Below are 25,258 nucleotides of genomic sequence, written 5' to 3'. Positions count from 1 at the left end.
GTATTTGCTCAATTACCTTTATCACTATCCCGAGTCTGCCTCATTTCTCTCCACAGCACTTATCACTGACATATAGTATGTTTACTTCTTTGTCTCTGGATAAACCAGGAATATGGGCTTCCCTAGTGGCACAGCTGGTAAAGAATCCTCCTGCAACCTGGGAGACCTGGGTTCAATCTCTGGGTTGGGAAGATCCTTTGGAGGAGGGAACAGCTACCCACTGCAGTATTCTGGCCTGGAGAATAACATGGACTGTATAGTCCATGGGGTTGCAAAAAGTTGGACACAACGAAGCAACTTTCACTTTCACAGCTGGAATAAAAGCCTACAGAAGGAAGGGACTTGTCTATTTAGATTGTGCCTAGACAGTATCAAGCACACATTGCTGTTGTTAGTCACTCAGTCATATCCAACTCTTTGTGACCCCATGGACTGTAGCCCAACCAGGCTCCCCTGTTCATGGGATTTCCCAGGCAAGAATACTGGAGTGGCTGCCATCGCCTTCTCCTGGAGATCTTCCTTATCCAGGGATGCAACCCACGTCTCCTGCCCTGGCAGGCGGATTCTTTACTGCCGAGCCATGAAGGAAGCCAACATCAGGGGTTCAATAAATATTTGCTGAACAAATGAATGGACAATCATAATAAACATTCTTTTTTCAGAATTATTCATTCTGATAATGTCGTACTTATTGAACAGTAAGGACTTTGTAAATACAGATAGTTGTTATATCATCATTATTATATTTATATAAGACTTTGAAGACTATATTAGAAAAAGGATATTTCAGCAAAGAATTGACTAGAGCAGAGGCTTACTATACCTGTAGTTAGGTGTGACCTGCACCAAAAAAAGTGTGAGAAACCTAGATATTGGTAAGAGATAGTATTGGAAATGTACGGATAAATGTGGAGTGAATTGAATTCAAGGGTCAGAAGTCTAGATTTGTCCCTAACAGTAGGGAACCATCCAGGATTTTCAGCAGAGGAAGATATGATAAGATCTTGGTTTCTGAAACTTCTGTGGTGATAATCAATTATCCTGTGTTGCAAAGCTGCATTTTTCTAGTTTGAGGGAGGTGTGTTTGTTAATCAGAGAAAACTGTGTTTCTTAGGAAACTTTGTTGGACCTCTCTGTCTATTGGAACCTGACCTGTAACCTTATCTATGATCACCCACCCACTCACTGTTTTCATGCAAACACCAAAGATGCTCCATGTGAAGAAAAAGGCTAAGAGCCAGAGCCTTGGTGATTCACTCTTGGTTATTTCCCCTTTCATGATTCTAATTTGCTCAACCTTTGGATTAAGTCTTCTGACTATGGCTGTATTTCATCTATCGGTTTTCCACTTCCCGTGCAATTTCTGACTCTATCTCTTTACATTATATAACCCCACTCTCACATAAAATTTTGCCAACCATAGAGCGGCCCTGGGACCAGCAGCATTGGCATCACCTCAGAGCTTTTTAGAAATACAGAATTTCCAGGACCCACCCAGCCCCTCTGAAATAGAATCTGCATTTTAGCAAGATCCTTGGTGATATATATGCACATTCATGTTTAAGAAGCATTCCACTTAAGCATCCCGTAACCAATGGTTGCACCAGTGGCCCCCAGGGGGCCCTCATTTCCTCAAATAAACATGTAGAATGTTTGTTTTATAAACAGACTTCTGGAAAAGTCCCCTTAGCCACCGTTTCCAACTGGAGAGCTTTCCACACTCTACCTTCTGTATAGAAAATCTGAAGCAGTGATGCTCTAAATATTCAGCATTTCTCAAGGTACAATCCTCAGACCACCTGCATCTGAATAACCTAGAATTTGTTACAAATGCAGGTTCCCTGTCCTGCCTGTGTGTGTGTGTGTGTGTGTGTGCTCAGTTGCTCAGTTTGTGCCCGATTCTCTGAGCATCATGGACTGTGGCCCGCCGGATTCCTCTGTTGATGGGATTCTTCTGCAGGCAAGAATACTGGAGTGGGTTGCGATTTCCTCCCCCAGAAGAATCTTCTCAATACAGGGATGGAACCAGCATCTTTTTGGTCTCCTGCACTGGCAGGTGGATTCTTTACCACTGAGGCCCCCCACCCTAGCCCGTCCCCTGCATCCTACCTACATCTACCAAATCCGACTCTTTAAGGGAAAAGCACTGCAAACCACTTTTTCTTTTTCTTTTTCTGGTTGTCTAGCTCTCTTTCACAGTGGATGCCCTCCTGGGGTATTAACATCATAAGATTTTTTTTTTTTTTAAGATTTCTTTATTTTTATTTTTTGGCTGTTGTGAGTCTTTGTTGTTGCTGCACATGGGTGTTCTCTAGTTGTGGCAAGTGGAGGCTGCTCTCCAGGTATATACGTGGGCTTCTCATCGAGTGGGCTTCTCATCGAGTGGCCAGTGTCTTCCTGGCAGAGCATGGACTCCAGCTGCATGGCTTCAGTCGTTGTAGCACATGGCTCAGTCCATGTGGGTCAAAGAACCATCAGAGAACTCCTGGCTGCAGAAACAAACACAGCTTGAATAGCTCCCCCTTCTTGGTATTGAATCCCTTTTCCAACTTTGACTCCACTCCCTTATCCAGCCATGCACTGTTTTATTTGAAATATAGTAATTTAGTTCTGGTCCTATTGTTAGTGCTCTTTTTGCAAGAGAGCCCATACAAATGCTGTTCTGGTACCTCTTTTTCAAAACTATGTAAGTAGCATTCCAGAATTTCTTGTTTTACTAGTTACTTGTCTTAACATACAAATGAAATGTAAATGTTTCTATCAAATAATGTTTATTTCTCTGCTTCAGAGTATTTTCTTAACGCAATAGAAAAATTATTTTTCTTATGTCTGATGCTTTTTTAAAGTCACCGTGTTCCTCTTCACCCATGTCTTATATCAGGACAGCTAGTTTCATAGTCAGTCCTTTTGGAAAAGTACCTGAGAAGAGGAAGGGGGAGATGGCAGATGTATTATTTACCAGTTTTTGATATTATATAGCTAAACATGACTTTATTATACCACTCTCTAGGGTCTAAGAGTTGAGGGACAGGGATAAGTACTGAAACAGGCACTTGGTGCCTGCAGTTTGCTGGTCTACCTCTTCACTGCTACAGACTACCTCAAGGGTTTCTACCACGGACACGAAAGGTGAGAAGATTGAGTGAAAGAATGGCATTGCTAGTTGCATAGCAATTATGAAATGAAACTGCACACTTTGAATCCACATTAACAGATATTAAATGTTACAGTAATAAAATGACACCTCTTGCAAATAACATTTAAACAAAGTCTGAATCATAATGAAAAGGGATCAAGAGAGAATAAAGGACTTCCTGGTGATCCAGTGGTTAGGACTCCATCCTGCCACTGCAGGGGACACAAGTTTGACCCCTGATCAGGGATCTAGGTGGGACTTCTGCATCCACCTCCAACAGTGCTGTTTTAGATCTTAAAAGCCTTCCTTCAAAAAACTAGAAAATCAAAACTAAAAATCTCTTTTCTCTCTCAAAGGGTTTCTAGACTTCAAAGGCATTCTTTAATGAGTCTATCTCTATGCATCCTTTTTTTTTTTTTTTTTTGGCTGTACTGCATGGCATGCAGGATCTTAGTTCCCCAACCAGGGATTGAACCCAAGCCTCCTGCAGTAGAAGCCCAAATTCTTAACCACTGGGCCACCAAGGAAGTCTCTATGTATCTTATTCAGAACTCTCAGCAAGATTTAATCTTTAAGAGCACCTCGTTTTCTCATTTCCAGTTTTATTACCCTTCCTTGATTTGTGGTCATATCTGGGTCTCTCCTTCTTGGTTATACTTCCTTGGAAAGTTGTAAATAATTTCCTTAGGCAGAAACTGTGTAATCTCTTTTTTATACCTATCTACAATATTTATTGCATTCTTTATGCTCAGCAAAGTGAGGCCTATAAAAGCATAAATTATAAAGCAAACAGTTTAGCTTGGAAGAAAAATCTTTCCCATGTAAAACTGTAGCACTTACTGTAAGAGAATATATTAGTATATGACTAACAGAGACATGAGCCTTGATCCCATATACAGTTCTGTCATGGGAGATGAGGAGGTTGAGTATGGAAGCCTGGGCTCTCAACACTAAGCAAATTTAGCCTTAGGATCTACAGTAAAAATCCCATTGGTTTAGAGAGGGTAGATGCCCTCAGTAAGAGCTTTGCAGATTCAAGGAGAAAATGAGTGCAGTGAATATCTCCTACTTACCATGAGTTAGAGTCACAGCTCTTGGTTCAATTTTTCTGGATTCCATAATTGTCAGGATTTATGTAAACATCCAGAGAAGGCAATGGCACCCCACTCCAGTACTCTTGTCTGGAAAATCCCATGGGCGGAGGAGCCTGGTAGGCTGCAGTCCATGGGGTCGTGAAGAGTCGGACACGACTGAGCGACTTCAATTTCACTTTTCACTTTCATGCATTGCAGAAGGAAATGGCAACCCACTCCAGTGTTCTTGCCTGGAGAATCCCAGGGACTCTCCAGGTGGGCTGCCGTCTATGGGGTCTCACAAAGTCGGACACGACTGAAGCGACTTAGCAGCAGCAGCAGCAGCATGTAAGCATCAAGGGGTGAGGAGCACCTGAAGATTGATCATTAACATCAGGCAAACTGATGCCATTCTAGTCAAGTCAGTATCATCTCTCACCTGCATGGATGATTGAAATAGTTTCTTAAATGGTTTTTCCACTTCATTGTTAATCTCATCATCTTCTGTGTCAGGGGTCCCCATGACCACCTCCCATGTTTAATAATTTGCTAGGAAGACTTAACAAGACTCAGAATACATATAATCATACTCTTGTTACAGAAAAGGGGTTCTAAACAAAATCAGCCAACTTCCAGGAGTCTTATCCCACTAGAATTACACAGTATATACTTAATTACCCTGGCAAAAGTTGTGACAACAAAATGTTGCCAACCAGGGACGCTTGTTTAAAACTCAGCATCCAGGGACTTCCCTGGTGGTCCAGTGGTTATGAATCCGCCTTGCAATGCAAGAGATGTGGGTTCAATCCCACATAGCATGGGGCAACTAAGCATGTGAGTCACAACCACTGAGCCCACACACCACTATGAATGATCCCACATGATGCAATGCAAAGATCCCAGGTGCTGAAACTAAGACTAGATGCAGGCAAATAAACATATAATTAAAAAAAACAAACACCTTAGTATCCAGAGATTGGGGGCAAATCACACAGACACGTTCTACCTGCTGGTTAGTCACTTGGTCATGTCCGACTCATTGTGACTCCATGGACTGTAGCCTGCCAGGCTTCTCTATTCATGGAATTTCCCAGGCAAGAATCCTGAAACGTGTTCTCACTTCTTTCTTCAATGTTCTGTTTCACAGGTACCAAAATTCCATATTCCTCAAAGGAAAGCAAGTCTTCAGCAGACAGTACATTTCTTTTATACAAACAGTTTAAGCAAAGTGAACCACTCTTAACAACTGGGTTGTGGGAATTCTCCCAAAATCCAAGTTTCCAGACACCTGCCAAGGACAATCTTTAAAGTCACGCTTTCAAATGACAGTAGTCAGGCCTTCTATGTTAACTCACTTCTGCACATCTTCTAACCCATTCTCCAGGCAACACCACAAGAGATCTTCTTAAAATATAAAGCTAATTATGTGTATTGTATTTTGGACTAAAATGCAAACTCTTTACCATGGTCCACAAGTCCATGCATGATGTCAACAACTCCTTCCCCTCAAACTTATTTCTTATCACTCTCCTCAGCATCACCCTCCAGCCACAATGGCTTCCTCTAAGTTTTGAAAATATCACTGCTCAATAGAACTTTCCACAATAACAGAAATGTTCTTCTGCACTGTCCACCAAACACACATAACTTCTGAGCACCTGAAATATGGCCAATGTAACTGATGACATGAATTTTAATTTTAATTAATTCTAATTAATTTCAATTTACAGATAAAACTAAATGCTCAAATCACATAGTTTATCAAATCAATTTAAAACACACAGCACAAGGTAGAGGAAAAGAGAAATGGTAAGTTAACACACTATTAGGAAAAGATGCGAGAAAGGCAGAAGGATCACACTGCTTAAATCCTGGGCTATGTAGGGACTTCCCTGGTCGTCTTGTTGCTAAAAATCCAGTCTCCCAAGGCAGGGGGTCCAGGCTCAATCCCTGGTCAGGGGATTAGATCCCAGATGCTGCAACTAAGAGTTCACATGCCGTACCTAAAGATCCTGCTTGCTGCAATGAAGATTCTGCATGCAGCTAAGACCCTGTGCAAATATATAAATATTAAAATAATGTGCTTAGCCGCTCAGTCATGTTCGACTCTTTGCGACCCTATGGACTGTAGCCCACCAGGCTCCTCTGTCCTTGGGGATTCTCCAGGCAAGAATACTGCAGTGAGTTGCCATGCCCTCCTCCAGGGGATCTTCCCATCCCAAGGATCAAACCCAGGTCTCCCAAACTGGAGGCGGATTCTTTGCCGTCTGAGCCACAAGGGGAATCCCATTAAAATCATAACAATACCTATAAAAATGTTATGGGTTATGGAATATTTTTACATCTTTCAACTCTCTGCTGTGTCAGCCTTCTCTGTTCATGAGCCAGAGTTGAAGTTCAAGCAAGAGGGCCCAACAAGAGGGCCCACAGACAGAAGGTGCCCTGGACCAATGGTATTCACTTGCTTTACAAGAAAGACATAGGGCCAAGTACACCTGACCAAGAGCTATACTTTGCCAATTACCCTGCTGAACAGCTATGAACTTTTGTATTTTGGGCAGATGACACATGGACCAGAATAGTTATTACCCATGGGTGGCTGGATTAAGACCTCATAAATATTAAGTGCTCATGTATATTTAGTGTATCCTGGACATTAAATATCTCATATATATTTAATGTGTCATGAATATTTATTTAGTGCTTACATGCCTTATGCATACTTAGAACCTTTTGGATATTACTCTTGATCTTTTAATTGCTTTTTATTTACATTTAACACACATGCTCTACCCACTAACAACTTATCTATACGTAGCACATCTTATGAGCAGCATTTATCCCATTTGCTTTTTCTTTTCTTCTCTATCATAACACAATATTCTCAAAATAGTATAACGAATGCACATTTTACCTCTGCACCTATTTCTTCTCTGTGACCCTCCTCTGGCTCATCCCATAACAAGCTCCTATAGCCTTTAAATCTCAGTGGAAATGTCACCTCCTCTGAAAGACCTTCTCTGATTATCCTCTGTTATAGAATGAATTGTGTCCACTACCAAATTCATAGTTAAAGCCCTAACCCAAATATGACTGAATTGGGGCTTTTAGGGAGGTTAAATGAGATCCTAAGGATGAAGCCCTAATCTGATAGGATTTGTGTTCTTATGAAAGAGAAAGAGGCACCAGAGATGTCTCTCTCTCTCCTTGTATACACTAAGCAAAGGCCATGTGAAGACCCAGCAAAAAGACATGTCAGGAAGAGAGGCCTCACCAGAAACAAACCCTGTGGCACTGTGATCTTGCACTTTTTGGCTCCAGAACTGTGAGAAAATAAATTTCAGGTTTCAAGCCACCCAGGTGTGCTAAGTTGCTTCAGTCGTGTCTGACTCTTAGCGACCCTATTGACTATAGCCTGCCACACTCCTCTATCCATGGGATTCTCCAGGTAAGCATCCTGGAGTGGGTTGTCGTGCCCTCCTCCAGGGCACCTTCCCGACCCAGGGGTGGGACCCAGTCTCTCCTGTCTCCCGCACTGGCGGGCAGGTTCTTTACCGCTAGCGCCACCACCAGTCGGTGGTGTTTTGTTATGGCAGCCTCTGAACGGCTTTTACTCATGATACTTCTAATACCGAAGGTATGAATATTTCCTCACACTAAACCAACTTGCCAGCTCTTCAGACACCACGTGGCTATTCAACAACTCAGTTCTAACACTACGTACCTGGAGTTTGCATCAGATCCCACAAGGTAAAGGATTCAGTTCCACAAAACTGCCCCCACTTCAGACACCAGTCCCAGTCCCAGCTACTTCTGACCAACTGGTCGGAAATCAGGAGTTTCCACGAGTCTCTCCTCAGGTTTGTGATTTGCCAGGACAGCACGCAGAACTCAGGGAAATACTTTACTTACTATTATTGTTTCTTGTTTTGTTGTTTTAGTTGCTAAGTCGTGTCTGACTCTTTTGCGACTGTAGCCAGCCAAGCTCCTCTGTCCACGGGATTTCCCAGGCAAGAATACTGGAGTGGGCTGCCATTTCCTTCTCCAATTTACTATTGCTAGTTCATTATAAAAGATACAACTCAGGAATATCCAAACGGAACAGATGCACGGTAAGGTAAGGGGGGAAGAAGAGCGCAGTGTCCATGGTCTCCCCGACCACCTCCACGTATTCATCAACCCCAAAAGCTCTCTGAACCCCATCATTCAGGGTTTTAATGGAGGTTTCATTACGAAGGCACAACTGATTAAATCATCAGCAATCGGTGATTAGGGCAATCTCCAGCACCTCTCCCCTCCCCTTCAGTGGAACTGAAAATGCAACCCTCTAATTATGTCTTGATCTTTCTGGCAGCCAGCCCCAGTCACCAGTCATCTCATTAACATACAAAAGTCCCGCTTATCTCTCCACAGATTCCAAGGGTTTCGGGGGCTGTATGCCAGCAAACTAGAATAAAAATCAAATATTTATTTTTATCATATCACTCAGCCCTAGCAGACTAATCAAGCCCTTCTAAAGTAGGTCTTGCTCACCCCCATTAATCTGTATCTTATCACAATATTTATTTCTTCATATGTAATTTGTCATCATTTTAGTTACTTGCTTGTTTACTTTCTTTTTCTTTTTTACCTGTGTCCCCCAATAAACTAAAAGCTCTGCCATGCTGCAACTGCATCTGTTTTGCTCATTTTGTAAGCTCAGCAAGTTGTCACTGAATATTTATGAATGAAACTTCAAAGCACATATTTAAAACTGAGAGGATGAGACTCCAAAGTACATATTATTATTTGACAACAAACAAACAAACCCATAAATCAGCAATCCTGGCTCTTGAAAATTTTTTTCCATAAAAAATTATTTGTAGGGGTTGCCATCTCAGCAACACTGCAAAAATACACACTTCACAGCATTTCTTTTTAAGAAGAACTGGTTTCTTTGTAAGTTCTTCACTAGAGGGTATCTAGGAACAGCAGTTCTAGTTTGGAGTCTCTTTATTTCTCTTATTTTCCTTAGAAGAAATTCTTACTTACACAAGAATTAGAGCTTGCAGTGTACTTAGTCTTTTGTGCAAGCTGGCACTGCCCAGTTGGGATATCAAAGGAGACTTTCTGGATTAAGTTTAACTTAGGTAATTTTAGTTTTGTTGTCAGACTCCATTAGTTTGCCCATAATGCAGAAGAGAACAAACATTTTCAAAACAAGCTGGTTGGATTTTTATGAGGCAGGGTTGCTGCACAGTCAAGATTAGACTCAAAAAAAAAAAAAAAAAAATTCAGTGAGAGAAAAATCATGATAGGAAGTCAAAGACAAACTCTCAAAGCTGAGGCACAGCCTTTCTGGATTGCTTCTGTACATGATAAAAAGAGAATCAAGCTTATTTTATTGTGGTCTTTGAGATTTTCCTCTCCATTTCAGATTGTGCGGAGGAAAAAATTATAGTTTGAAAAACTTCTTGGTATTTTGCTTTTCTCCTAACAGAGGTAGGGTGGGGTAGTAAGAAAGAATGTTGGACTGTGTCTAAAGAGGTCTGGCTCCCAGCAGGATTTTGCCACGGACTTGCTATGGGAAATAAGTCACTGGCTCTCTGAGCCACAATTTCCTCAACCATGTGCTGAAAGAACTGTTGGATCTCTCAGAACTCTAATAGCTATAATAATATGAGAGAATTTTTGTTACTTCCCCCAGATATTTTTCCTATTATTCTCTAATTCTTAGAAAATGGTGTATAACTGTTAATAGCATTCATGCTTGGGCTGCTCTGCTAAATTGTACAGTCCTAGAAAACATCATATTCAGCTTGCTATCCCTCAAAATTTAAGACTATAACTTTTATAAGTTAAATATTTGAAGGAAGGAAGGGAGAATGAATTGAACTATCTTTTTGTCTGAAGATTATTTTTCAATTATAATTGCTTCCTAACTTTGTTGAGATATATATATATATATATATACACCTATATTTTAGGTAGGTGGTGGTGGTGATTATATGACAGTAATGGTATTTCTCCCATTTTTTCCAATTAAAAATTAATTTGTGGATTATTTTATAATATAAAACACCAGAACCAACGCACTATGTGAACTAGCATTCTACTATACTGCTTTTTTTGGTAAATAAATTCACAGGGAAGATTTCCTGTGAGCAACATGATGTGATAAAAGGCTAAAGGAATGAGTCAGGATTATTTACCGTGTGTAACTATATTAGTCAAGGTTCCTATAGTTGCTAGTGTCAGAAGATCTAGCTCAAACTAGTCCAATCAAAAAGGAAATTTTACTTGGCATGTATCTGAAAAGTTTTCAGGCTTGTCTAAAACCAGGGCCAAATGGTTTCAATAAGATGCAGTCCTGCTCTTTCCATTTCTTGCTTTTTTTTTTTTCCTGTTGTCTTCATTCTGGGGTCGTTTCTTCATTTATGGTGGTAAGGCTGCTAACAGCTCCAGGTTAGTCGCCCAGTAATGCTGGTGTTAGGACAGTGCCTCTTTCAGAACCGTTGTAACGACTCTCACAGTTGATTGCATTGTTTGAGTCATGCATTCATCATTGTTCTAGGTTTATGGAATACACTGATTGGCTAGGATTATGTTGTATGCCCACACAGGAGTTCAGGGGTAGCAGTTACCTCCTGCTGAAACTCATGGGGTGAGAATATGATCATGGGGTGGCTTCTTGTTGGGAAATTAGAGACTTTTGGGGGGGGGGCTATCCACGCAGCTTGTGGGATTTTAGTTCCTGGATCAGGGACTGAACCCTCAGCAGGCAGTGAAATTGTGGAGTCCTAACCGCTAGCTATGGTTTTTCCACTAGTCATGTATGGATGTGAGAGTTGGACTGTGAAGAAGGCTGAGTGCTGAAGAATTGATGCTTTTGAACTGTGGTGTTGGAGAAGACTCTTGAGAGTCCCTTGGACTGCAAGGAGATCCAACCAGTCCATTGTGAAGGAGATCAGCCCTGGGATTTCTTTGGAGGGAATGATGCTAAAGCTGAAACTCCAGTACTTTGGACACCTCACGCGAAGAGTTGACTCATTGGAAAAGACTCTGATGCTGGGAGGGATTGGGGGCAGGAGGAGAAGGGGATGACAGAGGATGAGATGGCTGGATGGCATCACGGCCTCGATGGACGTGAGTCCAAGTGAACTCCGGGAGGTGGTGATGGACAGGGAGGCCTGGCGTGCTGCGACTCATGGGGTCGCAAAGAGTCGGACACGACTGAGCGACTGAACTGAACTGAACTGAACTGCTGGACCCCCAGGAAATTCCTAGAAAACTGGGGACTCTTAAACAGAAGGAAAATGGGTGATAGGCAAGCAGGAGCAGTGGGAATTCACAACAAACAACAAATTCTAGCTCTTCAAAATAAACTATTTTTCATCTAATAATTCTGTTTTTATGTGAAAGTATAATTTTGTTTTTATATACAAGTAATGAGCTGAGAAGTCAACTCTAAAGACAAACTTGTTTCTAGCATCTAACTCCTAAAGCTTTCTGATGCAGCTTTTGTACACCGTGAAAGCTGACTCATGTCATTTATTACTTACAATTTGATCTAACTACAGTGGCTTGAACAGATAAGGGTTAATTTTTATGAAGTTCAGAGGCAGGGTGTTGCAGGCATTAGTTTGGTGCCTTATGGATGTGAGTCTCTTAATATTTTCATTATGGTCCCAAATGGCTGCTACAGTTTGGGGCTTCACGTCCAAGTTGGCAGTAGAAGGAAGCAGAGGAGTACAAAAGAGCAAGAACTGCTTGCTATCTATCTATATCTATATTTATATATCTCCTTTTTTTCCTGTGTACTTTTAAAAGAGTATAACCAGATGTTCTAATCAATACTCTTGCATACATCTTATTCATCTTATGGTCACATGTATCTTCTGTGGAGGTTAAGAAATAATCTGTTAGATGGGCTCAGTGCCACCCCAAATTAAACCAGGCTGCATATCTAAGGAAAAAGGGGATAATGAATATTAGGGGACTGTCTCGGTCAGCTGGGACGGCTACAACAAAATTGGGTGACTTAAGAAACAGATATTTCCTTCTCACAGTTCTAGTGCTGGCTGATTCAGTTCTCTGGTAAGGGCACTCTGGCTTGTAGATGTCCCCAGTCATGCTGTGCCCTCACATGGCAGAGAGAGAGTTCTGGTTTCTTCTTACAAGGACATTATTCATATCAAGGGGCCTCACCCTCATGACCTCATGCAAACGTAATCATCTTCCAGCTCCAAATACCATCACATAGGGAGTTAGAGCATCAGCACAGGAATATTCAGTTCAGAACATGCCACTCCTGACCCCTCCCTAAGTTTACATCCCTCTTCCATGCAAGATACATTCATTCAATCCTAATGGCCCCCAAAGTCTTAATTCATTCTAGCTTCAACTTTAAAGTCTAAAAGTTCAAAATCTCATCTCAATCAGTGAGTGAGACAGGAGGTAAGATTCACCCTGAGGCAAAATTCTTCTCTAGCTTTGAACCTATGACACCAGATAAGTTAAGTGCTTCCAGAATACAGTGGTGAGACATGTACAGGGTAGACTTCTCCAAAGGGAGAAATTGGAAAAAAAAAAAAGAGGGTATCAGATCCCAAGTAATTCCAAAACCTCATAAGGTAAATAATATTAGATCTTGAGGCTTGAGAATAATCCTTTTGGGTTCGATCCTTTGCTTTGCAGACCCAATGGGGTGGTCCCACCTCACAGCTATGACAGGTGGAGGGGGGGGTCACAGTCCCAAAATTATGAGGGGTCCCACCCTCCAAGTTCTAGATGGCTGCTGTCTAGCCTACTGAATCAGAAGCAACAAACCTCCCACCCTTGAAACTGAGGAGGCAGCCCCGATGATCTCTGAATCACCTTTGTGGGCATCCTTCTTCCTTTGCCTTGAAGAACAGCACATGTGTGCAGCTACCTAGCTCCACAGTCCAGTTCTGTATAGGGTCTAAGAAGTCTGACAGCCTTCCTTCCTTCTGTGCTGGGGTGGCTGATCAGGTCTGTGGTTCACACTCATACTAATCTCCTAATCAAACTGTGGGCCACACCCTTAGTATAAACAGGGTAAGAATTTTCCAACTTTTAAAAAAGTTCTAGTCAATTTTTGCTTAAGAATTCATTGCTTTGACTCATTTCTCTCTTTTGCCTTTAATGCTAAGCAGTCAGAAGGAACCAAACTTGCTCTTTCATCACTTCACTTAGTAATCTTCTCAGTTAACTAGCCAGTTTCACAACTTGCAAGATTTACCTTCCGTAAAACATTAGAATATACTTCAGTCAAGTTTTTTTGCCAGTTTATAACAAGGATCACCTTTTCTCTACTGTTCAGTAACGTGCTCCTCATTTCCATCTGAGATCTCACCAGAATAGCCTTTGCCACCCATATATTTACTAACGTTCTATGTACTCTTGCCTGGAAAATCCCATGGGAGGAGCTTCGTAGGCTGCAGGCCATGGGGTCGCTAAGAGTCAGACACGACTGAGCAGCTTCACTTTCACTTTTCACTTTCATGCATTGGAGAAGGAAATGGCAACCCACTCCAGTGTTCTTGCCTGGAGAATCCCAGGGACGGGGGAGCCTGGTGGGCTGCCGTCTATGGGGTCACACAGAGTTGGACACTACTGAAGAGACTTAGCAGCAGCAGCAGCAGCATGGATGATTTACATGTTCTATAAAAAGAGGGAAGCTTTCCCTCCAGCTCACCCCTTTTCTTTGTGAATCCTCACCAGAATCATTGCCCTTAATGGCCATATTTCTAGCATGCACGTCACAACTTCTCCAGCCTCAACCCTTTGTACAATTCAAAGCCACGTCAATGTTTTTTGGTATTTGTTACAGTACCACCCCACTCTCAATTCTGAAATCTGTATTCATTAGTCTCCAGAGAAAAAGATCCAATAGGATGGAAATATATGTATGGAGGATGAGATGGTTGGATAGCGTCACCAACTCAATGGACATGATTTTGAGCAAATTCTGGGAAAGAGTGGAGGACAGAGAAGCTACTTGTGTTACAGTCCGTGGGGTCACAAAGAGTCAGACACGACTACAGACAGAGAGGGAGAGGGAGAGACTGATTATATGGAATTGGCTCATGTGGTTGTTTAGGCTGAGAAATCCCATGATCTGCAGCAGCAAGCTGGAGAGCCAGGTGAGGCAATGTTCAGTAGCTACAGTAGGTATAGAACAGAGGTATAGTTCCTGTGTGAGTCCAAAGGTCTGAGAATGAGGAGAGCTGAAGGTTTAAGTCCCAGTTTGAGTGTGAGTCCTACCTAAAGTAAGAGAAGACTGTTGTCTTAGTTCAAAGACAGGCAGAAAATGAATTCTGTTTTATTCAGCCTTTCTTGTTCTCTCCAGCCCTCCAATGGATTGAATGAGGCCCACCTCCACTGGGCAGGACAATCTGCCTTACCCAAGTCTACCAATTCAAATGTTAATCTCACTTACAATCACCTTCATAAACACACCCAGAATAATATTTAACCAAATATCTGGGCACTCCATGACCCAGTCAAGTTGACACATAAAATTAATCACCACAGTGGCATAGTAATTTCTGCCGCAAAGACATTAGTGAAAACATTGTAATTCACTTCTTTTTCTTTCTGTTTCAGTTGTTTTCTTATTATATATACATAAAGAAAGGATTTAGTTAAATAGATATTACACAGATCAAATAAAACAAATATTTAATTCCAGGCAACAATTTCTCCAACTCCAATGTCTTTTTTCATTGTGTGCATATAGTCTATATGAACAAGATAGTTCATTATATTTTGTGACCTACCTTTTCTACTTAAAAATATATAATTTAAACGTTTCTCTGCTACAAAATATTCTTCTATGACATTTTAAATGACTGCATAATAGTCTATTGAATGGGTATATGACATTTTTCAGTCAGTCTCCTCTTGTTGGACATTTAGGTAGTGTCCAATTCTTCACTATCATAAGCAACTTTATTACACTCTCGTTACCTTTTAACGTTTAGTTAATGAAAGCAATACATGCCTTCTCTAAATAACAATACAGAATTGTGCAAGATAAAAGCAAAGCTCCTTATTTCTATTCACCAGCTCTTCTTTTCCCCAGCATTTCTATTCCCAATGGGGCAACGAATGATTAAATAATTCATTGTGTGTCTTTCTGATTTTTTTTGTTTTCTGACTTCTTTTTCCCTTTTTCTTCCATTCTGTTAACCTGTAGACTTCTGTTTTCTGCTCTTCTCATGCTCAGCCTTGAGCAGCCTCTTCACACTTATTTGTTGCTTAGTCTGGAAAACCAGGGTTTCCCAGGTGACACTGTGTGTGTGTGTTAGTTGCCTCACCTGCCAATGCAGGAGATGGAAGAGATGTGGGTTCGATCCCTGGGTTGGGAAGATCCCCTAGAGAAGGGCATGGCAACCCACTCCAGTATTCTTTCCTGGAGAATCCCAAGGACAGAGGAGTCTGGTGGGCTACAGTCCATAGGGTGCCAAAGAGTCAGACATGACTGAAGCAACTTAGTATGCCCTGAAAAATCAGACTAGCACATCTACTAGAATTATTTAGACTTTTTCAAAATGTTTTATGAGTGATGGCCTCACATCTCTCTGACTAAAGAGCATGAACTTCACTGGTTGCTCTTTCTGTTTGGCATTTTGTAATGGGCCTTTTAAACCTGCTCCTGGCACTAACTGGGTCAAACAGGTGTAAAATAACCTTCAAATACAGTGAGGTGTGTGTTTACTTTTCATAAGCTAAGAGTGAACTACATTTAAGAAATATTTTTATATTAACTTTTCATGTGTTCATAGAACTGATCATGAAAGGAAAATTTTGTAAAATAAGAATACTTAAAGATTTTTTTTTTTTAGTGTTTTCATTCATTCAATAAATATTTAGGGACTTCCCTTGTGATCCGGGCTTCCCTGGTGGCTCAGACATTAAAGCATCTGCCTCCAATGTGGGAGACCCGAGTTCGATCCCTGGGTCAGGAAGATCCCCTGGAGAAGGAAATGGTAACCCACTCCAGTATTCTTGCCTGGAGAATCCCATGGAAAGAGAAACCTGGTAGGCTACAGTCCATGGGGTTGCAAAGAGTCAGACACAACTGAGCCACTTCACCTTTACCTCGTGGTCCAGTGGTTAAGAATCTGCTTTTAAATGCAGAGGATCCAGGTTTGATTCCTGGTTGAGGAACTAAGATCCCACATGCCTTGGGAAAACTAAGCCTGCAGGCCACAACTACTAAGTCTGTGCCACAGTGAAGATACAACAGAGCCAAAAAAAGAAAAAAAGGACGGCTTTCTCCCTGGGATTCTCCAGGCAAGAACACTGGAGTGGGTTGCCATTTCCTTCTGCAATGCATGAAAGTGAAAAGTGAAAGTGAAGTCACTCAGTCGTGTCCGACCCTCAGCGACCCCATGGACTGCAGCCTTCCAGGCTCCTCTGTCCATGGGATTTTACAGGCAAGAATACTGGAGTGGGGTGCCACTGCTTTCTCCATTAAAAAGTTATAAGTTTGTGTAAATCAACTATACTTCAACAAAATTTAAATTAAGAGACGCTTACTCCTTGGAAGAAACGTTATGACCAACCTAGATAGTATATTCAAAAGCAGAGACATTACTTTGCCGACTAAGGTCCATCTAGTCAAGGCTATGGTTTTTCCTGTGGTCATGTATGGATGTGAGAGCTGGACTGTGAAGAAGGCTGAGCACCGAAGAATTGATGCGTTTGAACTGTGGTGTTGGAGAAGACTCTTGAGGGTCCCTTGGACTGCAAGGAGATCCAACCAGTCCATTCTGAAGGAGATCAACCCTGGGATTTCTTGGGAAGGAATGGTGCTAAAGCTGAAACTCCAGTACTTTGGCCACCTGATGCGAAGAGTTGACTCATTGGAAAAGACTCTGATGCTGGGAGAGATTGGGGGCAGGAGGAGAAGGGGATGACCCAGGATGAGATAGCTGGATGGCATCACGGCCTCGATGGACGTGAGTCTGAGTCAACTCCGGGAGGTGGTGATGGACAGAGAGGCCTGGCGTGCTGCGATTCATGGGGTCGCAGAGAGTCGGACACGACTGAGTGACTGAACTGAACTGAACTGAATTTTCTGAGTACCTGTCGTATGTATATAAATATTAAGAACATCAAGATGAAAAACCAAAGCTCTTCATCTTTTTTTTTTAAAGCTTTCAAAAGCACCGTTTAGGAAGCACCTAACAGTATATTTTGTCTTGTTTGCCTGGATCCTCTCTTCAAAATGTGCATTTGAGCATTCTGTCTCTGAGACATGTGGCAGTAAACTCAACTCTCTATTGATGACATGTTGGCACCTGAGTTTCTGTATTTCTCTCTATTTTCTTTCCACTACAAGCATAGTTATACCCTAGCAGCTACAACAGCATTTAGCTCAGGATCAGGAGGGAACACCTCTGGCTGCCCAAATAGGTGGATATCTAGGGCATTTGGATCCCCTATAGGTCCTTTTGGCAAAACTAAGTATAGAGACCTTGGCACTGCAATTCACACCATTGTCTAAAGTTCACCCTTTCTTTTTTTTCCTTTCTTCTTCTTCAACTATGAAAATTGCTGAAATGCCAGGAGTTTGGTTACGGGCAAATAGGGAAGTCTGGAATGTTTTTAATCCTGCTCTCAGTATTGTTGGTAATATTAGAAGAGCAGCAGAGCCATGAATCCAGTCATGCTCTTGGCTACAGCAGACTACCCTGACTTAAGCGCTCCTCACATGAAAAAAGACCCAGGGCTTTAGTTGACAGTAAATGCAACCTGAGCCAGTGATGTGACCTGGCTGCCAAAACTAGCAAATGTGATCTGAACCAGCATTAATAGAAGGCTGGCGGCTGGGACAAGTAAGGTAATAGTCCCAGAGTACACCCTGCAGTGGTCGGATCACACCTGGAGGATAGTGTTTCATCCTGGGCACTGCATTTTAAGAGTGATGTTGACAAGCTGGAGTATGTCCAAGTTGGGCAACAGGATGATGAATGGCCTAGAAACTACACCCTTTGAGGAATAGTTAGAGGAACTGGGGTAGTTTACCCAGGAAACTACCGGCCTAAGGATGTGGGATAACCACCTTCAAGTATCTACAGGGCTATCATGTAGAAGAGTTGGTCTCGTCTGTATAATCTCAGCAAGCACAACTTAGACCAATGAATGTACATTACAAAGCAGTTGATCTTGTCTCCATAAAAGGAGGCACTTTCTAGCCCTCATGAACACCCAGAAAATAGTAACTTTGCAAGGTAGTGACTTTACCTTCAGTTCAATTCAGTTCAATCTCTGTCGTGTCTGACTCTTTGCGACCCCATAAACCGCAGCACGCCAGGCCTTCCTGTCCATCACCAACTCCCAGAGTCTACTCAAACTCATCTCCATTGAGTCAGTGATGCCATCTAACCATCTCATCCTCTGTCATCCCCTTCTCCCCTTGCCTCAATCTTTTCCAGCATCAGGGTCTTTTCAAATGAGTCACCTCTTCCCATCAGGTGGCCAAAGTACTGGAGTTTCAGCTTTAGCACCATTCCTTCCCAAGAAATCCCAGGGTTGATCTCCTTCAGAATGGACTGGTTGGATCTCCTTGCAGTCCAAGGGACCCTCAAGAGTCTTCTCCAACACCACAGTTCAAACGCATCAATTCTTCGGTGCTCAGCCTTCTTCACAGTCCAGCTCTCACATCCATACATGACCACAGGAAAAACCATAGCCTTGACTAGATGGACCTTAGTCGGCAAAGTAATGTCTCTGCTTTTGAATATGCTATCTTGATTGTTCATAACTTTTCTTCCAAGGAGCAAGCGTCTTTTAATTTCATGGCTACAGTCACCATCTGCACTGATTTTGGAGTCCAAAAAAATAAAGTCAGCCACTGTTTCCCCATTTATTTGCCATGAAGTGATAGGACTGGATGCCATGATCTTAAGTTTTCTGAATGTTGAGCTTTAAGCCAACTTTTTCACTCTCCTCTTTCACTTTCATCAAGTGGCTCTTTAGTTCTTCTTTGCTTTCTGCCATAAGGGTGGTGTCACCTGCATATCTGAGGTTACTGATATTTCTCCCAGCAACCTTGATTCCAGCTTGTGCTTCTTCCAGCCCACTGTTTCTCATGATGTATTCTGCATATAAGTTAAATAAGCAGGGTGGCAATATACAGCCTTGAAGTACTCCTTTTTCTATTTGGAACCAGTTCCTTGTTTCATGTCCAGTTCTAACTGTTGCTTCCTGACCTGCATACAGATTTTTCAAGAGGCAGGTCAGGTGGTCTGGTATTCCCATCTTTTTCAGAATTTCAGTTTATTGTGATCCACATAGTCAAAGGCTTTGGCATAGTTAATAAAGCAGAAATAGATGCTTTTCTGGAACTCTCTTGCTTTTTTGATGATCTAGCGGATGTTGGAATTTGATCTCTGGTTCCTCTGCCTTTTCTAAAACCAGTTTAAACATCTGCAAGTTCACAGTTCACGTATTGCTAAAGCCTGGCTTGGAGACTTTTATCTTAATAAGGGGTATTAGAATGGCAACTGGCTGACCAAAAAAACAGAAAATTCATGAATAGGATGAAGGGTTTGGAGAGACAATCTGATCTAAGAGCCTGATCTAAGATTCAAAGGTTCTAATGAGAGAACCTTAATAAGGAAAGAAGCACTCGTAACCTTCTCCCCTTAGAATCCATACAAATATTAAACATAGAAACTATGTCAAATTGACTCTAAACAACAAACTGTGGAAAATTCTTAAAGAGATGGTAATACCAGACCACCTAACTTGCCTCCTGAGAAATCTGTATGCAGATCAAGAAGCAACAGTTAGAACTGGACATGGAACAACAGACTGGTTCCAAATCAGGAAAGGAGTACGTCAAGACTGTATATTGTCACCCTGCTTGTTTAACTTATATGGAGAGTATATCATGAGAAATGCTGGACTGGATGAAGCACAAGCTGGAATCAAGGTTGCTGGGAGAAATATCAGTAACCTCAGATATGCAGATGATACCACACTTATGGCAGAAAGTGAAGAAGAACTAAAGAGCCTCTTGATGATAGAGGAGAGTGAAAAAGTTGGCTTAAAACTCAGTGTCAAAAAACTAAGATCATGGCATCTGGTCCCATCACTTCATGGCAAACAGATGGGGAAACAATGGAAACAGTGACAGATTTTATTTTTTTGGGCTCCAAAATCACTGCAGATGGTGACTGCAGCCATGAAATTAAAAGATGCTTGCTCCCTGGAAGGCAAGTTATGACCAACCTAGACAGCATATTAAAAAGCAAAGACATTACTTTGCCAACAAAGGTCCGTCTAGTGAAGGCTGTGGTTTTTCCAGTGCGCCAAATAATTGATGCTTTTGAAGTGTGGTGTTGGAGAAGACTCTTGAGAGTCCCTTGGACTGCAAGGAGATCAAACCAGTCTATCCTAAAGGAAATCAGTCCTGAATATTCATTGGAAGGACTGATGCTAAATCTGAAACTCTAACACTTTGGCTACCTGATGCAAAGAACTGACTCCTTGGAAAATACCCTGATGCTGGGAAATGATCATTTCCTATCCTAAAGAAAGTCTCCAGCAAACATTGCTATTGATGTCTGAGAATATTAGAAATTTTCCTTGAAAAGACAGATGCTAACACTTATTTCAACTAAAAATCCTATGGGTATGGACAAAACAGTTCTTGTCAAACAGGGTAAATTTGACTGGGTAGTACAGCAAAATGCTTAGGAACTGAGGTTCAATGGGAGAAATGGGTTTTAAGTCTTTGTTCTGCCACCTACTGGCTGTGACATTACTGACATCTTGAGGAGCATCAGTCCTTACCTGTAAAATGGAATAATAATAGGGCCTATCTTTTTGGCTTCCCAGGTGGTGCTAATGGTAAACAACCTGTCTGCCCATGCAGGAGATGTGGGTTTGATCTCTGGGTTGGGAAGATCCCCTGGAGGAGGAAATGGAAATGGAAACCCACTCCAGTATCCTTGCCTGGAGAATCCCACAGACACAGAAGCCTGGCGGTCTGCAGTCCATAGGTTCGCAAAGAGTTGGACATGACGGAAGCAACTTAGCACACACGCATCTTTTTGGCTGTTAGGAGAATCAGATAAAATAATCTGTGTAGAGACTTCCCTGGTGGTCCAGTGGTTGGGAGTCCAGGGGACACGGGCTCATTTCCTGGTCCAGGAAGATCCCACATGCCTCTGGACAACTAAGATCCTGTGCCACAACTACTTAGCCCAAGCTCTAGAGCCCACACCGCAACTACTGAAGCCGGCGCCTACCGTCCATGCTCCACAAGAGAAGCCACCGTAATGAGAACCCCTACGTACCTCAAAGAAGACGCAATGCAGCCAAAAAAATAACTATTGTTTTAAAATTTAAACACAATGGAAAAAGGCGGAAATGGTCACAAATAAAGAAGAATCTACCTTGTAAAGCAGAGGACACTGGAATTAAGATCTCACATGCTACATGCCCAGGGCAATTGAGTCCAAGTGCTCTAGAGGCCCTGAGCCACAGCAAGAGCCCAAGTACCACAACTAAGATCAATACAGCCACATAAATTTTTTTCAAAAGAGAAAGTGTGTAAAAGCATGAATACTGTGCTGTTTTTGAAAAACACATTTATTGTGAGTTATTATCCATTGTCTTTTACTCACTTTCCTATTGAAGCATTACTGTGTGTTTCTTATTTACTTCCATTCTTCAGTTTATGCTCAGCATAGTAGGTGCTGAATGAATCCTAGTCAGTAGTACCAAGGTGGATCCATAATCAGTCAACAGACCAAGTGCCTCCTGCTTACCCAGTCCAAAGTCAATCTCCAAGAATACTAAGCTTCAGGAGACTAGACTTTTGCTGAGAGACAGTAATCCATAGGTTGTTGTAGAGGTGCTCCAGAAAGGTGTGGAGATGTGTGAGTGTTGAGTGAGTCACAGGAAACCAGGCCAAGAAAGATGGGAGGGGACTTTGTGGAGAGGACACTGCTGAATGAACGCACAGCAAATTGCCTGTGTGCATTGCAAGCCTGCATCAGAGTTTTAATACTTGCTTGACTAGTCAGGTAACCTCTCAGAACCTCAGTTTATCTAAAAAGATGTATAAATATCTAGTATATGTCTACCCGCTAGATTCAACGAAGTAATATTTGTAATATTTGTAACGACTTCCTCAGCACTTCATCTGTCACAGAGTAAGTGTTCAATAAATGTTAGCCACTATGTTCTAACAATTTTGTAATACCTTATAACATACGACCTGCGTCTTGGGAAATCTGTATGCAGGTCAGGAAGCAACAGTTAGAACTGGACATGGAACAACAGACTGGTTCCAAATAGGAAAAGGAGTATGTCAAGGCTGTATATTGTCACCCTGCTTATTTAACTTATATGCAGAGGACATCATGAGAAACGCTGGACTGGAAGAAACACAAGCTGGAATCAAGATTGCCGGGAGAAATCTCAATAACCTCAGATATGCAGATGACACCACCCTTATGGCAGAAAGTGAAGAGGAACTAAAAAGCCTCTCGATGAAAGTAAAAGAGCAGAGTGAAAAAGTTGGCTTGAAGCTCAACATTCAGAAAACGAAGATCATGGCATCCGGTCCCATCACTTCATGGGAAGTAGATGGGGAAACAGTGGAAACAGTGTCAGACTTTATTTTTTGGGGCTCCAAAATCACTGCAAATGGTGACTGCAGCCATGAAATTAAAAGATGCTTACTCCTTGGAAGAAAAGTTATGACCAACCTAGATAGCATATTCAAAAGCAGAGACATTACTTTGCCGACTAAGGTCCGTCTAGTCAAGGCTATGGTTTTTCCAGTGGTCATGTATGGATGTGAGAGTTGAACTGTGAAGAAAGCTGAGCGCCGAAGAATCGATGCTTTTGAACTGTGGTGTTGGAGAAGACTCTTGAGAGTCCCTTGGACTGCAAGGAGATCCAACCAGTCCATTCTGAAGGAGATCAACCCTGGGATTTCTTTGGAAGGAATGATGCTGAAGCTGAAACTCCAGTACTTTGGACACCTCATGCGAAGAGTTGACTCATTGGAAAAGACTCTGATGCTGGGAGGGATTGGGGGCAGGAGGAGAAGGGAACGACCGAGGATGAGATGGCTGGATGGCATCACAGACTCGATGGACGTGAGTCTGAGTGAACTCCGGGAGTTGGTGATGGACAGGGAGGCCTGGCGTGCGGCGATTCATAGGGTCGCAAAGAGTCGGACACGACTAAGCGACTGAACTGAACTGAACTGATAATATACGAACGGTGTCATTCCAAGAATAATTGTTTTCCTAGTCGTTGGACTGCGAAGAAGGGTTTCAGCATACACTGCTTCAGGTTTGACGAGCTTTAAAGCAAGGAAGCTAGAGCGGGCTTGACAGTTTCAGTCAAGTGCTTGCGCGACGTCGCCAAGCTCGGGGGGCGGGACCAGACTACGCGCGCAGAGCCGGACTCCCAGGGTCACGTGCGCTGCGGCCCCTCCCCTGCCCGGCCCGTCCCCCGCGGCTGCGACAGCTGCGGCTGCGCCTGCGCGGAGCCCAGCGCGCTCTGCGGCGCGGTCCTCCGTGGAGGCGGCGCGAACGGCCAGGGGGCGGCGGATGGCTCTGCGGGGCCTGGCAGGCTCGGGGCCCGGCTCCCGAGGGCCGTTGGACGAGGCGGTGGCGGCGGACAAGGAGCGCGAGGCGGCGGCAGTGGTAGTGGCGGGAGCCACGCCAGAGGACGATGAAGAGGACGAGGGCCGCAGCCGGGGCCTGCTGCCCTGGGACGGCTTCTCAGCCTGGCTGCACTGCGTGTGTGTGGTGGGCTTCGACCTGGAGCTGGGCCAAGCCGTGGAGGTGAGGCCCGGCCGCACCTTGTCCCCGCGCCGGGGCGGCCCCGGCACCGCGTGTGACCCGCCGGCCGGCCGGCTTGAACCCCGGCCGCTGCGCATCCGGGCGTGGCCGGCAGCCCCTCCGCTGTCAGCCGGGCTGCGGTCCAGAGGCAGCTCCCGTGGGAGGATCATGGGCTGTGGCTAAGGGTGAAAAGTTCTCTTTAGGCCCCTCCTAAATACTTGCTGAAGGTCGTATTTTCATTTTCTTTTAACCCAGTGTCACAGGAATAAGTAGAATGGTTAGCGGCACCCGGAGAAGACCGCAGGCAGGATGTTTGGGACTTTTTCAAGAAGCGAACAATGTCCGTGACATACGGTGAACTATAATATAGTAGCCAAACCTCACACAACCAACTTTTTTTTTTTTTTAGACTCAGATTGTTTTGGTCATTTGCAGCGACTCAGAGCATTCCACTCAGCCTGAGCCATAATGCTTATCTCAGCAGAGGTTTTCGCCCTTTCCTGCCTTTGTTCCTCATTTCTGTTACTTCTTGATGTGGCTTCTGAAACGACCTGAAAGCTACTACCAAGACGAACAGAAGGAAAATCGTTCGCTTGTGAATTTGTCGAGTTTTCAATCTTTATAGCGCCTTGTTAAAAGGCATTGTAATCTTAACTACTCTTGACATTATTTAGGGCCCCTTTTGTAACATAAGGGATTGCTTGTCTTTGTGCATCCAAGAAAAGAACGACCGATGCTTAGGAAATATCTTTGTTTTGGTGGCAATGACAGATTTTAATGAATCATCTCATTCTGACTTCAGTGGCATGTGTTGTCTATGAAAATTGTCCAGGGATGTATTTCTTAATGTGGAGTGTGTAGTCAGCCTGTCTTGTCTGTTATTTTATGCAGCTCGATACACATTGCGTGCTTGTGCTTAGTTGCTCAGCTGTGTCTGACTCTGCCAACCTTTAGACTGTAGCTCGCCAGGCTCCTCTGGCCATAGTATTTTTTACGAAAGAATACTGGAGTGGTTGCCATTTCTTTCTGCAGGGGAATCTCCTGACTCAGGGATCGAACCCACGTCTCCTGTGTCTCCTGCGTCGGAGGCAGATTCTTTACCCGCTCAGCCATTGTAAGATCTAGGTATTATCCTGGTTTCTGGGCACGTATATGAAGAATATACTATAACATATTTGTAGATTAACACTACAATTTAGAAGAGAATCAAGAATTAATCACAC

At 42.9% G+C, this 25,258-nt stretch overlaps 1 protein-coding gene across 1 annotated transcript in view; it reads left to right on the top strand.

Moving 5' to 3' along the window:
• The first annotated feature begins 23,732 nt into the window (after nt 1-23,732).
• DENND6A (DENN domain containing 6A) overlaps nt 23,733-25,258 on the top strand; it is a 47,635-nt gene continuing 46,109 nt past the window's right edge. Inside the window, exon 1 of the mRNA XM_040246434.1 lies at nt 23,733-24,038. Within this exon, the coding sequence (XP_040102368.1) occupies nt 23,802-24,038 (237 nt within the window). The 5' untranslated portion in view covers nt 23,733-23,801. The remainder of the gene's footprint in view (nt 24,039-25,258) is intronic.

The sequence above is a fragment of the Oryx dammah genome, unplaced genomic scaffold (assembly GCF_014754425.2).
Source record: "Oryx dammah isolate SB20612 unplaced genomic scaffold, SCBI_Odam_1.1 HiC_scaffold_9, whole genome shotgun sequence".
Classification (NCBI taxonomy): domain Eukaryota; kingdom Metazoa; phylum Chordata; class Mammalia; order Artiodactyla; family Bovidae; genus Oryx; species Oryx dammah.
This window is presented reverse-complemented; position numbering and strand designations above follow the sequence as displayed.